Source organism: Lissotriton helveticus, chromosome 1_2 (genome assembly GCF_964261635.1).
Source record: "Lissotriton helveticus chromosome 1_2, aLisHel1.1, whole genome shotgun sequence".
NCBI lineage: Eukaryota > Metazoa > Chordata > Amphibia > Caudata > Salamandridae > Lissotriton > Lissotriton helveticus.
Window position 1 is genome coordinate 437,627,049 of NC_136058.1, and position 16,629 is coordinate 437,643,677.

Genomic DNA, 16,629 nt, shown 5'->3' on the forward strand with positions numbered 1-16,629 from the left:
CTGCTGTCATGTCAGGCGCTGGTACACACACCTCTGATCACAGCTGCTGTCATGTCACGCGCTGGTACACACACGTCTGATCACAGCTGCTGTCATGTCACGCGCTGGTACACACACCTCTGATCACAGCTGCTGTCATGTCACGCGCTGGTACACACACCTCTGATCACAGCTGCTGTCATGTCATGCGTTGGTACACACACGTCCGATCACAGCTGCTGTCATGTCACGCGCTGGTACACACACCTCTGATCACAGCTGCTGTCATGTCACGCACTGGTACACACACCTCTGATCACAGCTGCTGTCATGTCAGGCGCTGGTAAACACACCTCTGATCACAGCTGCTGTCATGTGACACGCTGGTACACACACCTCTGATCACAGCTGCTGTCATGTCACGGGCTGGTACACACACGTCCGATCACAGCTGCTGTCATGTCACGCGCTGGTACACACACGTCCGATCACAGCTGCTGTCATGTCACGCGCTGGTACACACACGTCTGATCACAGCTGCTGTCATGTCACGGGCTGGTACACACACCTCTGATCACAGCTGCTGTCATGTCACGCGCTGGTACACACACCTCTGATCACAGCTGCTGTCATGTCATGCGCTGGTACACAGACCTCCGATCACAGCTGCTGTCATGTCACGCGCTGGTACACACACCTCTGATCACAGCTGCTGTCATGTCACGCACTGGTACACACACCTCTGATCACAGCTGCTGTCATGTCAGGCGCTGGTAAACACATCTCTGATCACAGCTGCTGTCATGTGACGCGCTGGTATACACACCTCTGATCAGAGCTGCTGTCATGTGACGCTCTGGTACACACACCTCTGATCATAGCTGCTGTCATGTCACGCGCTGGTACACACACCTCTGATCACAGCTGCTGTCATGTCAGGCGCTGGTACACACACCTCTGATTACAGCTGCTGTCATGTCACGCGCTGGTACACACACCTCTGATTACAGCTGCTGTCATGTCACGCGCTGGTACACACACCTCTGATCACAGCTGCTGTCATGTCACGCGCTGGTACATACACCTCTGATCACAGCTGCTGTCATGTGAAGTGCTGGTACACACACCTCTGATCACAGCTGCTGTCATGTGACGCGCTGGTACACACACCTCTGATCACAGCTGCTGTCATGTCATGCGCTGGTACACAGACCTCCAATCACAGCTGCTGTCATGTCACGCGCTGGTACACACACGTCTGATCACAGCTGCTGTCATGTCATGCACTGGTACACACACCTCTGATCACAGCTGCTGTCATGCCACGCGCTGGTACACACACCTCTGATCACAGCTGCTGTCATGTCACGCGCTGGTACACACACGTCTGATCACAGCTGCTGTCATGTCACGCGCTGGTACACACACCTCTGATCACAGCTGCTGTCATGTGATGCACTGGTACACACACCTCTGATCACAGCTGCTGTCATGTCACACGCTGGTACACACCCCCCTGATCACAGCTGCTGTCATGTGACACGCTGGTGCACACACCTCTGATCACAGCTGCTGTCGTGTCACCGGCTGGTACACACACGTCCGATCACAGCTGCTGTCATGTCACACGCTGGTACACACACGTCTGATCACAGCTGCCTTCATGTCACGCGCTGGTACACACACCTCTGATCACAGCTGCTGTCATGTCATGCGCTGGTACACACACGTCCGATCACAGCTGCTGTCATGTCACGCGCTGGTACACACACATCTGATCACAGCTGCTGTCATGTCATGCACTGGTACACACACCTCTGATCACAGCTGCTGTCATGCCACGCGCTGGTACACACACCTCTGATCACAGCTGCTGTCATGTCACGCGCTGGTACACACACGTCTGATCACAGCTGCTGTCATGTCACGCGCTGGTACACACACCTCTGATCACAGCTGCTGTCATGTGATGCACTGGTACACACACCTCTGATCACAGCTGCTGTCATGTCACGCGCTGGTACACACACCCCTGATCACAGCTGCTGTCATGTGACACGCTGGTGCACACACCTCTGATCACAGCTGCTGTCGTGTCACCGGCTGGTACACACATGTCCGATCACAGCTGCTGTCATGTCACACGCTGGTACACACACGTCTGATCACAGCTGCCTTCATGTCACGCGCTGGTACACACACCTCTGATCACAGCTGCTGTCATGTAATGCACTGGTACAGACACGTACGATCACAGCTGCTGTCATGTCACGCGCTGGTACACACACGTCTGATCACCGCTGCTGTCATGTCATGCGCTGGTACACACACCTCTGATCACAGCTGCTGTCATGTCACGCGCTGGTACACACACCTCTGATCACAGCTGCTGTCATGTCTCTCGCTGGTATACACACGTCCGATCACAGTTGCTGTCATGTGACGCGCTGGTACACACACCTCTGATCACAGCTGCTGTCATGTGACGCGCTGGTACACACACGTCTGATCACAGCTGCTGTACTTGAAGCAGCACGAGCCCTCCTCACATTCTAAGCAGGCTTCCCACCTCCTCCCTCGGACAAGAAGCGGAACACAGCCCCACTTCACCGAGGTCACCCTGCTTTTTAGGGCTCGCCTAGCCATTGGGCTAAGTATAAGAATAACATCTTATTTGAATGCATTCAATGTGCTAATATTATGAGAATATACATTTTATTTTACAATTTAATTTAGAACCGTGGAGAAACTATAGAATTGTTGCAAAATGTTTAAGATGCGATTGTCAGATATTCCTTTTTATGATGGGCACAATCTGATGAGCTTTGTGGGGGTCAACAGGGCGTAAAAGACATTGTCTTTTACAATGCCAATACTTGATTAATGCTTCACAAAGGGAAATAAATAATAATATTAACAATGCCAATAGCTATAAACAATGTCATTGCAAGACCTATTGCATTGTAAATGCTTGTTTATAGGAAGCCAGTGAAGTAAAGGAAGAACATGAGAAACTCATTGGCGTTTGGTTATTGCCATAAGCAGCAGAGTGGCTGCATTTTGGACGACCTGAACTTTATTTTAGAAACTTTTCTAAATGTTGGTGAATTCATCCGCTATAATAATCTATTTTAGCAAGAATAAGTTCTGAGATTTCCGTAAGTCAAAAGGGATAAAGGTAAAGATTTTCTTGAAGATTCGGAATATGAAAAAATGGGAGGAAGTGACAAAATGTCGGTGTCCTTCAAAAGAGTTTGTTCTCAAAGTATACACGAAGATTTTTGACTCAGGTAATCGAGGTAGGCAGCACCCCAACTCCTGCAGCCACCAGGTGGGGCCCAGAACAATGAGTTCCTGCCTAAAAAGCAGAACCTTGATTTTACCCGAGCTCAGTTTTAGACCGTTTTTTTACATCCAACTACGGACTTGTAGCATACACTCATGGAGGTGCAGTGCCATCAGGGTTGCTGGCCACAGACCCCAAAATGTGGGTGTCATCAGCAGAGGATACCATTGCAAAGCCAAAAGATTTTAGAAGGTTAGCCAAAGGGGTTATGTTTAAGTTAAAAAGGGTCGAACTAAGGGCAGAGCCCTGCAGAATCACACACGGTCAACAGAAAAAGGGCGACTTGAAGCCACTGACATCAACAAATTGCTCTATATCTGAAAGGAAAGATTTAACGAGCTTGAGGGCCTTGCCCCTGACCCCTAAAGTGAAGAGACAGTCAATAAGAAGGCTTTGGTTAACTGTTGAAAGCTGCAGAGAGTTCGACAAGATCAGGGCAGCATTTCCACCTGTGTCAAGGGTTTGCCGTATCTCTACTGAGGCAGTAATCAGAGATAGCCCATCTGTTGGCTTCTAAAGTCAAATTGGGTGGCATCCAGAAGTGAATTATTATTAATAAAATTTGAAAGCTCAGAGTTCGCAGCCTTCTCCACAACCTTTGCAGGGAAGGGAAGACGCAAGATAGGCCTGTAATTATTTCTATCGCTACTGACTACGTTTTTTAGGAGAGGTAGAACGGAGGCCATTCTCTATTCCATAGGAAAATAACCAGACGTGAACATCCTGTTGAGGATGTCCCCAAGGAGCCTGGAGATGGCCTCAGGCGGTAAATGAAGAATTCCGGGAGGGCCGGGATCCAAGGGAGAGCTACATATAATTTGGCTAAATAATGATTGAACTTGATCTTCTGATAGAAGATTAAAAGATAGCAGAAACGTATCTCCTGCTGAAGGACGAGCTACCCGTGTCATAGGGCGGGGGGGGCGTGTTTTCTGTTGTACTGATCGAGTCGGGAGGTGGTATCTGCCAGTACCAGACACTCCCTGATCCCAATTCCTTGGCTGGCCTGTTTACTGTTGTTCTGCGAGGTCTGAGGGGGTGGTAGCCATCAGTACCAGTTCAATGCCTGTGTCCTTCTCATTGGTTATACCACAGGGAGGATGCTTGTGCGAACAGGTATTATAGGTAGCTTTGACCATATCTTGAAAAAAAGTTGCTAACAAATTGCAGAAGGATTGGTTGGCTGTAATGTTTTTAGGTCAGGAAGCTTGCTCGGTTTTACCACCGTCGCAAAGAGTTCTTTGGGGATGTTTAAAGAAGATTTAATTTTGACGACACAGTAACTGGATTTTGCTTTAAAAATTATATCATGGTAGGCCTGAATGGCGTGCTTGTATGGGATTTTATCACAGGGATCATAGTGGATGTGCCGTTTTCTTTCTAATGTTTAACTAAACAAGGGGAGTGATTCCTTTAAGGAAGAATGAGGCTGGAATCTAGAAACTAATATCAAAAAAACAAGGTGCCTCAAACACCATAAATAACAAACCATTACTTTATTAGCAGAGGTCCCTTTTATTGACCCTGTATTTATTTCATTTGATCATATTTTCTCTATTTTTATCCCTGTTTAGTATTTCTTCACCATTATATACAACACAAAATATTTGAAAAAGAGGAAGAAAACATGACATTTATATACACAACATGACAAATATGTTACAAAAAACTAATTACACATATACAGCAAAAACTTGTGTTTTGAATTTTTGAAAACTTTTTTCGATTATCACATTTGCAATATTTCATATAAAAAGAAAACAATTTGACACCTTGGGGGCGATTCCGATCCTGGAAAAAAACTGCCCTTATGAAGCGTATCCGGAGCCATCTCCATACGAATAGTACACATCCCGTACGACCCGGCGAGTACGATCCGGACCGGGCTACCAGGACGCGATTCGTACGGTCCACGTCAGGGAGGTAAGATTCGTACGGAAAAGCGCACAATCACACATGCACCGTACGGTGCGTACACCCCAAGATCGCATGGGTACGCTTCGTACCCCTGCGATCATGCGGTGTACGCACCGCACCCCGCGATCGCAGGGTGTACGTACCGTACACCCAGTGAACATGGGGTACGGTGCGTACACCCCAAGATCGCGGGGTACGGTGCGTACACCGCATGATCGCAGGGGTACGCATCGTACCCCTGCGATCATGGAGTGTACGTACCAGACCCAGGGGGTGGGGGGCGTTCTGTACCTGTTTCGAGGCGAACTCTGCCTTTACGGATGTTTTCGGCTCCCATAAAAAAGAGTCGTACGGTGCATACCCGACATGATTCGTACTTGCCGGGTCGGGAATACCAGCCACGAAGCATATGGATGTCGCGTCCGCGGGAAAATCATACAGGGATTCGAGTCGTACGGTCTCTGTACGATTCGTACGGAGTCCAGCCCCTGGTACGAATTGTACTTCCTCATTCGAACAGGGACGTTGAAGGTGTACGATTTGTACGTGAAAAACGCTCCGTACGGCTATACGGAGCATTTTTTTCCGTATCGGAATCGGCCCCCTTGTGTCAGGACTATGTACAATGTTCGTCCTGTCCACCTGTCCTGGCTTATGGTCCTTTTACGGTGGTCTGAAAGAAATTTCTAAAATTATTTACACTAGGGGAGTTTTGTCCTATTTCAATTCAAGCACATGAATAGAGTTCAACTTGTCTTGAAGTAATTCTTTCTAGACCACTTTGTTGTACCAACGCGTTTTGACCTTGCAGCTGTGGGACCAGCACCTTGTTTTGTCTCAAGGTCTTCCTCAGGGCTGATATTGTTTGTAGTGGGACGGGTTTTTGGTGTCGTCGTATTCGTTGAAGAGCTTATTTGCTTCTTCTTTGTTACCCTCTCTTGTGTGGTGGTTATCTTATTCTGGGGTCTGGAATGGCGCTTGAAGTAGCACTTACTTCTTGTCCTTTCAAGTCCGGACTGGGGGTTCTGGCCGCTCTATCCCTCCTGCCTGCTATCTTCCATTTTCAACTTTCTCTCATTCGAGTATTTTTGATATTAGTTTTCTTTCTAGCCTTCTGCAGGCTTGTTTGTGAGCTCTAAGGTTCTCGTCAAACCAAGGTTCGAGGGGAAAAAATTGTTTGTTTTTCTGATTTTTAAATGGAGCAAGCGAATGGAGACTGGAGTCAATCCACTGCTGATAATCATCCGTGGCTGCATCTAAATCTGCAGTATTCTCAAGCATAGATTGATTGACCTGTGCCATCATTAGTTCAGGGGTCATTTTATGCCAGGAGCGGCATAAGGACCACAGCGGCTGAGGATGAACAGTGAGAACATCCGTTTCCAAATTCAGTTGAAGCATAACTGCACGATGGTCTAACCAGAGAAGTGGACATGCAGAAGTGACTTGAAGAGAGGGATTGTCTGAGAAAATACCATCTGAGTGGCCGGCTGAGTGTGTCGGAGCCGTCACTAACGGGGTGAGACCGAGACTTGCCCCAGGGTCTGAGAGATCGATATTATCTTTATCCGCTGAATTTTCAAGATGGAAATTGAAGTCACAGGGTAGAGTGAAATCAAGGGAATTGGATTTAATGTCCTAGAGCTGATTGTTACTATTTGAGAAGGCTGTCCTAGGGTCTGGGGGTCGGTAAATAAGTACCCCATTGAAGGAGTAAGGATTAGAAAGAGGAATTTTATATGCAAGTGCTTCATAATCAGATGCGGCCGGTAATGTCTCAAAGGAGGCATTGAGGTTGTCCCTGTAAATGATTGTTAACCCACCACCCCTTTCCCTAAATGATCATGCCTGAAATTGCACAACAATTAGATCTGGGTGGGATGAAGCATATGCTCAGGTCTCAGTGATGAAAGCAAAATCCAGTGCACAAACTTCTAGAAAGTCCGCAAAATAGGATGCACTCTCTGTTAGAGACCATGCATTAATAAACATGCCTCTGATTTCTCTCTGAGGAGTGGGTAACCTGAAGACATGCGGTGTAGGAGAGCTAAGTGCGACAATCCTAGAGGTGCTCAGAGTGAGCTTTCAATCTGGGCAACTATTCTTGCCGATAGTATCATTCAGAATCAAAGTAGGGCCTAAACAAGGGTTACCTAAAGGTTAGAAAGTGAGCAGCTCATCCTGTACATAGCGGATACGAACAGTCGGTTGGGGGGTGAAACCAACAGGAGGACCGGCGCTGAGCACAGTCTAAGCCTGTACGGGCTTAGACGAGCTTGTCTTAGGCGCCACTTTGGCGCGCCGTAGATCTGTCTTTATAGCACAACCTCCGGGGGGGGTGTCAGAGAGGCATGTACGAAACGAAAGTACTACTCATCACAATATTAGCAAGTTTAAAAGATAATGTGAGGGCAAAATATAAACCTAATTAGGGTCCAGCAACCCCTGCGCCCTTTACACGCTCCCTGGTGAAGAAAATAAATGGTGTCCAACGCTAGCAACACATAAAACAAAAGTCATAACAATCCACCATTGCGCCCTCGCCGCCGTCCCCCGCTTTCGAAGAGCCACCAGAGGGGGAAGGTCCTTCTCCCACCTGGCCGCCAAGACTTGGAACTCCCTCCCGACTCACCTCCGCCTGACCCAGGACCACCTCGCCTTCAGGAAGCAGCTCAAGACCTGGCTGTTCGAGCAGTAGCGGACCCCCCCTCCCCTAGCGCCTTGAGACCCTCCGGGTGAGTAGTGCGCTATATAAATGCAGTGATTGATTGATTGACCATTCCAGTGTGGCGGCAGGGGTGCCAGATACATCCCAAAAGTACATGCTTGTGTAATACAGGGAAATAAAAAATCTGCACATGGTGCTGCTGACAGAAGTCCTGTCTGGAAGGAAGATCTGCACAGGGCACAGCTGACAGAAGTCCCGCCTGGATAGAAGATCCGCACAAGGCACAGTTGACAGAAGTCCTGCCTGGTAGGAACATCAACACAAAGTGCAAGCGACACAAGCCATGCCCGGAAGGAAGGTCTGCACAAGGCGCTGCTGACAGAAGTCCTGTCTGGAAGGAAGATCTGCACAGGGCACAGCTTGCAGAAGTCCCGCCTGGAGGAAAGATCCGCACAAGGCACAGCTGACAGAAGTCATTGACCATTCCAGTGTGGCGGCAGGGGTGCCAGATACATCCCAAAAGTACATGCTTGTGTAATACAGGGAAATAAAAAATCTGCACATGGTGCTGCTGACAGAAGTCCTGTCTGGAAGGAAGATCTGCACAGGGCACAGCTGACAGAAGTCCTGCCTGGAAGGAAGATCCGCACAAGGCGCAGCTGACAGAAGTCCTGCCTAGAAAGGAAGATCTGCACAAGGCGCAGCTGACATCATTTCTGCCTGGTAGTAACCTACAAGCAGTCAGAGACCCACAAACCACAAGATCCTTCAAGTCCAGCTAGCCACACTGGACACAATGTACACCAAAGGCCTGATTTAGATTTCAGCGGATGGTTTATTCCATCACAAATGTGACAGGTATCCTGCCCACCCCATTAAAAATGCATTACATCCTGTGGCAATTATAATGAAGCAGACAGGATATCTGTCACGTTTTGATTAGGCCTTGGTGTAGTTCGCAGAGTATTACTCCGCTGAACTCCACGAAGTGCCAGGGAAACTCCGCCGCACTCCGCGGACTTACGCGAGTGGCAGAGTTTGTTAAGTTGCGCTGCTCTCACTGATTTTTTGGGCCAGGATTTTGTCCCGCACTGTAAAATCAGCACGAACTGCACTACGCGTCATGCCAGAGGGCGCTGCTGCTTTCTGCCGCTCAAATTGACATTCTAGTCGAGTGGCAGCTTCATGAACGAGAATGGCAGATTTCTACACTCGAGTGGTCGCGACCTGCCGCGACCTCCCGCAATGATAAATCTCACCAGGAGGAGGTCTAGCGCGTTATATTTTCTCACAAGTGCTCGTCATCTATCCGTTGGCGAACAGCTTGAGAAAAAAAACTCTGTTCTGCATCACTTTGTGGAGTTTTTTGGAACGGAGAGGGCAAAACTTTTCGAGTTCTGCCGGCAGAGCGGAATTCTTCACCCATCCCTAGTTTTTAGGCAATAATCTGTTGAACAAATTCCTAACTAGGCTCTATGGGCCCGATTCACAGAATGAACTTAAGACTAAATCCTAAACTTACTACTATTTGGTATTCACAGAATACACTTACTACTTTCGGTATTCACAGAATACACTTACTACTTTTGGGATTCACAGAGTGAACTTACTGCTTTCGGTATTCACAGAATAGATTTAAGACTACTAACTTTACGTCTGCACTCGGGCTGGGAATTCCGGCCTGGAGGCGGAGCTTCTGGCTTGGAGGTGGCGCTTGTGGCCCAGAGGCAGGGCTTGCGGCCCGGAGGTGGAGCTTGTCGCTTGGAGGCGGAGCTTCCGGCTCGGATGTGGAGATTTAGCCATGGCTGAAATGTCCACCTCCGGGCCGGAAGCTCCGCCTCTGGGCCGCAAGCCCCGCCCCCAAGCTGAAGCTCCTCCGCCTCCGGGCCGGAATTTCCGGCCCGAGTGCGGACGTAAAGTTAGTAGTCTTAAATCTATTCTGTGAATACCGAAATTAGTAAGTTCATTCTGTGAATCCCGAAAGTAGTAAGTTCACTCTGTGAATCCCGAAATTAGTAAGTGCATTCCGTGAATACCAAATAGTAGTAAGTTTAGGATTTAGTCTTAAGTTCATTCTGTGAATCGGGCCCTATGTCTGCAATAAGTGTTGTAGAAGAAGTGAGATCCATGGCCTTGTGACTATCAGGCCGTTATCTGACTTCTGATGAACCCCACAAAGTGAGTGCGCAGCCAGAAGGCAGTAGAGGGGCAGAAGGACAGGAAATTAGGTAAACTTGAATATGAGAAATATGGAACGGTAGAAATGCTGCATCACCTGTGGATAACAGACACCTCTTCCCGCTCTTCCAAATGCCCATCCGGTCACAAAGTGGCATCCTGGGCCCCAAACGGACAACATCATGCCAAATGCCATGTAATGGTGGAAAAGGGGGAAAAAAAGAGTAATATGCACACATCTGCTGCGGGGATATGTCAGGTAAATTATTGGTTGTGATGGATTCTCTATAAGTACTAAATGACTAATATCGTTGAATATTATATTATATGAATCAACGTTTGTTTGCCTTACCTGCGCATATAATGTACAGGATGGGCCTAACAGTGAACCCCTCGTTCTGTTTTACACAAAAGCCCCAGAAGGAGCTGCATCTTACAGAACTTTATCTACTTTAGGAAGTACTAAAGGCTTGCTTTTGAAAGTTATCTTTCGGGGCCAGAACCGGGTGCTGTAGGCTGCACTAGTTTCAGGGAGATGGACAGATGTTATGGCGATAGGAAACCCCCCTCAACTCACAATAATGTTCCAAACTGCCAGGTTAGAAGAAACCAGATATGCTTGAACCAAGGGAGCTGTTGAAAGTGTCCAAGGTGGCTTATGAACAGCGAGGTAAAGACAGTTGGTATTTGAGATGATCTTAAGTGAATCGGAAAGGAACGAGAAGAAGTGTGTGAATGGAGTTACTTTCTTTGTATACTTCATAAAGAGTTACTGGACATTTTGCAGCCCAGCCTGATCTATCTCTTTTTCTAAAATCCATTGCTGTTTAAATGAAATCTTGACCATATGCGTCTATCTTAAGCTATACCGCTAAGCACTTGGGAGCTCCGTGAGCGCCCTTACTTTGCTAAGTTACTCTGTAAACACTAGTAAGTCACCTCCTTTTCAGACATTAATAAGATGTTACCCTATCAACAGATTTTTTTGTTAAATATCTGTGTATGATGAAATATTCCTTGCTAAGTTTCAAAGGCGGTAAAGAAGAAGGGGGAGATTTACTAACATTTTGTGCCGTATTGTTATCACAAAAGTGGCACAAAACAGCACAAAATCCCTTTTTCCTAATTTCCTTTCAAGCAAATAATGTAAAATTAATGTGAAGCAGCGCATAGTACTGAGTTACATTACTTTGCGCCATGGGGCCTGCCAAGGGTGGTGCATGGCCGTTCCCGTGCAACCACCCAAGGTATCTCACGCTAAACCCAATTTACCAAATACAGTAGATTGAGGTTAGCATGAGAAAAGTGCACTCTTTTAAACTAGGTGCAAGGAAGGAGAAATGCTTTTATTTCTCCTTCCTTTTCTAACTTTGCATGCGTGCTGCAATGTGCAACACGTATACAAAATGGGAAAAGCTTTCCCTCGTGTCTAGGGATCGTATTTTGTACAGGAAGGGTGTTCTTCCTGTACAAAATCTATGCTGGACTCACACACACACACACACACAATCTAGTGCTCTGGTGCTAAGGTGTGTGCATGGTGCAGGGCTGTTGTAATCAGTGCCAGCGCAAGGGAAAGGGAAGGAGAGAGCCATATATTTGAAAATATGGTCCTCTCCTTCTCCCTTCCTGTCGCGCAACGAAGCGCAGCGTAGCCTTGCGCTGGGGGGGGGGGCTGCGCTGCTGTGTGGAGATTTGGTAAATCTCCTCCGAAATTTCTTTTACAACCAGTTAAACATTGTGAATTCTGATTCCATTATGTTTCAATTTAGTAATGCTAAATATCTTTACATCCAACAGAAAACCATCCTTGGATGTATGAAATGACCATCAATAAAGAAGCTAATGCTGTAAATCTTCAATAATAGCAGAAATAATGAGCTACAATATTCAGGAAAACATCAGCGCAGTCGGCGACAGGGGAACCTGCACACAAACTGACAGATCTCGGATGAAGCATCAAGGGCAGTTCAGTGATTGTAAGAGGCCGAACTGTACACCTCCACGCCACAAGACGAAGAAATGAACTTAGGAAAATTAAGGCAACAACAATAACAAATCGCCTCCTGTATAAACAGGTGTCCAACACCACCTTTGATCATGGGATCGGTATGATGTGATTACCGCAGTGCTCTTTTTTTTTCTAATATAATGACAAGCCATCATTTAGTACTCTAGGTGAATTGCAAACTCTTTCTGGGTAACTCACAACAGTCAGAGAAAAGCACAACAGAGCGGAGCCAGACAACTGACGGGTAAAAGAAAGAGGAGTTCTTGCATCTACAATACAACAGACTGTCTCAATTTGCACCGGCCAAACGGAAGATACAGATTTACCCGCAAGCGTGCATAGCCATAATCCAATCTAAAGGCCCAATCGCCTAAAAAGACACCTTCTACATATTAGAAGTGTGGCAAATGTTTGGTGGCTATTGTATTTTATTGTTAAAACAGAAATCAAATGTGTAAAATACCGCACACATATAAAGTGTGTGAGAAAAACACAAGTGCTTTTTCAGCCATGTTGGCCCATCAAGAAATACAGTCAAGGGATGTAGACAAATATATACCCGACCCACAGACACTAACCAAGAAAGAAGAATCATACACATGCAGCGAGAGCTTTAGTTTGTCATCACTACTCAAGATTCATCAGCACATGTACACAGGCGAAAAACCATTCAAGTGCAGTGAATGTGTCAAGAGCTTTAGTAGATTACCAAAACTACAAAGACACCAGCGAACACATACAGGAGAAAAGCCATTCAAGTGCAGTGAATGTGCAAAGAGCTTTAGTCAGTTATCAAACCTTCAAAGTCATCAGCAAACTCACACAGGAGAAAAGCCATTCAAGTGCAGTGAATGTGCAAAGAGCTTTAGTCACTTATCAAACCTACAAAGACACCAGCGAACACACACAGGGGAAAAGCCATTCAAGTGCAGTGAATGTGCAAAGTACTTCAGTGAGTTATGGATCCTTCAAAGACATCAACGAACACACACAGGGGAAAAACCATTCAAGTGCAGTGAATGTGTAAAGAACTTTAGTAACTTATCAAACCTTCAAAGACATCAGCGAACTCACACAGGAGAAAACCCATTCAAGTGCAGTGAATGTGTAAAGAACTTTAGTAACTTATCAAACCTACAAAGACACCAGCGAACACACACAGGGGAAAAGCCATTCAAGTGCAGTGAATGTGTGAAGAGCTTTAGCCAATTATCAGTGCTTAAAAGCCATCAGCGAACACACACGGGGGAAAAACCATTCAAGTGCACTGAATGTACAAAGTGCTTTAGTGAGTTATCAACCCTTCAAAGCCATCAGCGAACACACACGGGGGAAAAACCATTCAAGTGCACTGAATGTGCAAAGTGCTTTAGTGAGTTATCAAGCCTTCGAAGACATCAGCGAACACACACGGGGGCAAAACCCCATCATTGTAGCGAATGTGACAGTAGTTTTCGTGACTCTTCAGCATTAAGGAATCTTCAGCGAACTCACACAGGAGAAAAACCATTCAAGTGCAATGAATGTGGGAAGAGCTTTAGTCAATTATTAGACCTACAAAGACATCAGCGAACACACACAGGGGAAAAGTCATACCATTGCAATGAATGTGTGAACAGCTTTACCCAGTTTTCAAGCCTTTAAAGACACCAGCGTAGACACACAGGGGAAAAGCCATTCAAGTGCAGTGAATGTGCAAAGTGCTTTAGTCAGTTATCAGACCTAAAAAGTCATCAGCGAACACACACGGGGAAAAAGCCCTATGATTGTAGTGAATGTGACAGTAGTTTTCGTTACTCTTCAGCATTAAGGAATCATCAGCAAACTCACACAGGAGAAAAACCATTCAAGTGCAATGAATGTGGGAAGAGCTTTAGTCGATTATCAGACCTACAAAGACATCAGCGAACACACACGGGGGAAAAGCCATACCATTGCAATAAATGTGTGAAGAGCTTTAGTCAGTTATCAAGCCTTCAAAGACACCAGCGTAGACACACAGGGGAAACGCCATTCAAGTGCCGTGAATGTACAAAGTGCTTTAGTCAGTTATCACAACTTCAAACACATAATCGAACACACACAGGGGAAAACCAAATTCAAGTGCACTGAATGTGCAAAGCAAAAACAACAGGTGATGGACAGAATGCAGAACAATGTCATACATTCACCCCAGTACAGAGATCTGGGCCTAAATCCATTGTTTCAGTTGACTGGGGGTGAGTGTTTGTATTGTCAACGCTCCGTCCCTCACCACCTTTGGTTTTTCTTTTTTCTCTGAATGTGCAAAGTGCTTTAGTCATTTATCATGCCTACAAAGTCATCAGCGAACACAGGGGGGGAAAACCATTCAAGCGCAGTGAATGTGTGAAGAGCTTTAGTCAGTTAGGGAAACAACACTTACACTTACAACGCAACTTTTACAACGTACTACCTTTACAACAAAACTTTTACAACGCAACATCCATTACAACGCATGACATTACAACGCAACCATTACAACGCATGTCACTATGACGCATACCACTACAACTAATGCCATTACAACGCATACCATTACAACTCATACACATAGTACTCTTACACTATCCAACACTTACCCTACTGTTGCACCCCCTGGAGTTAGAATAGTAATTTTTATCCCTACACTATCCAACACTTACCCTACTGTTGCACCCCCTGGAGTTAGAATAGTAATTTTTACCCCCTACACTATCCAACACTTACCCTACTGTTGCACCCCACTGGAGTTAGAATAGTAAATTTTACCCCTACACTATCCAATACTTACCATACATGCAATGTAATGGTATGCGTTGTAAAGGTAGTATGCGTTGTAGTGGAATGCGTTGTAAAGGTCGTTTTTAAAGATGCGTTATAATGGCATGCGATGTAATGGGATGCATTGTAATGGATCTTGCGTTTTAAAAAATGCGTTGTAAAGGTATGCGTTGTAAAAGTATGCATTGTAGTGACATACATCCGTCAGTTATCAAGCCTTCAAAGACACCAGCGTAGACACACAGGGGAAAAGCCATTCAAGGGCAGTGAATGTGCAAAGTGCTTTAGTCGCTAATCAAATCTCCAAACACATCAGCGAATACACACAGGTAAAACACCATTCAAGTGCAGTGAATGTACAAAGTGCTTTAGTCAGTTATCACAACTTCAAACACATAATCGAACACACACAGGGGAAAACCAAATTCAAGTGTACTGAATGTGCAAAGTGCTTTAGTCATTTATCAGACCTACAAAGTCGTCAGCGAACACACACGGGTAAAAAACCCTATCATTGTAGCGAATCTGACAGTAGTTTTCGCAGCTCTTCAGCAATAAGGTGTCATCTGCGAACTCACACAGGAGAAAAACCATTCAAGTGCAGTGAATGTGCAAAGTGCTTTAGTTGATTATCACAACTTCTGAGTCGACAGTGAACACACACGGGGGAAAAACCCTATTATTGTAATGAATGTTGCAGTAGTTTTCGCTTCTCTTCAGCATTAAGGTATCATCAGTGAACTCACACAGAAGAAAAACCATTCAAGTGCAATGAATGTGGGAACAGCTTTAGTCACTTATCAGATCACACTTCCTGTAAATACAACACTGAACAATACTGGGACTAACAACGATATTTTCAGCTAACTTGTAGGATTAGTGATAAAACCTATAAACCCAACACACCCAAAGTAGGCATGTTGTTGTCAGGGCTCTGGAGAGGGAAGCTTCATTGGTAAAATGTATATATTACTATTAACAAATGCCACTGCAGTATATGTAATGAACTAAAGCGAAGCACAGGTGTTTAAGAAATAACCTATTTTTAGATATAAAAGAGCATATACCTTGTTTTTAAGTAACATTTGCTCATCTTTTACACACTGTTATCGGTTGTTGGATCAGCTCGTACCTTGGGCCTTATAACTAACTGTGACCCGTGGCTCCTCTCTGACTTGGCTCTCCCTATTCATTTTGTGCCTTGCCAAACTCTACTTTTTACCATAAATGAACGATTGTAAGCAGCAGACTCTAGTTGAACAATGTGGTGAAATAGCGAAATCCCACATCAAATGCATATATGTGCCAGGACAATCAGTTGCACTCCCAGCAACTCGTCTTCCACACTTGATTGCACCTTGTCCTCAAATGTTCTGAAGGATTTGTCGTATGAATGCCAGAAGTGGCAGTGACATTCACGAAGCTAAAACTAACAGGAGTGTGTGGGAGATTGAGAGGGGGAGAGATAAAGAGAGCGCGAGAGACAAAGAAAGGGGGAGAAAAAGAGAGAAATTAAAGGAGGGGGAACAGCATGTTATTTGTACTCACCTAAAAATAGAAGAAGCAGCAGAATACATGTCAATGTGTGACATCACTAGAGAAACGGGCTGAACACCTGTGAATTTATATGTTTATTTTTAATAGCTATAGACTCATGTCATGCCAATAACAGGGCACAAGTAAGGAAAATAGTAAAGGAGCCCATTATCATATCAAATCACAATGACGTCACATGTAGTGACGTCACAA

The 16,629-nt window shown here is 45.7% G+C and overlaps 1 protein-coding gene across 1 annotated transcript in view; it reads left to right on the forward strand.

Moving 5' to 3' along the window:
* Window positions 1-14,488, forward strand: part of LOC144807666 (uncharacterized) — a 218,305-nt gene extending 203,817 nt beyond the window's left edge. Inside the window, 1 exon segment of the mRNA XM_078673299.1 lies at window positions 12,754-14,488. Within this exon segment, the coding sequence (XP_078529425.1) occupies window positions 12,754-14,211 (1,458 nt within the window). The 3' untranslated portion in view covers window positions 14,212-14,488.
* Window positions 14,489-16,629: the final 2,141 nt, after the last annotated feature.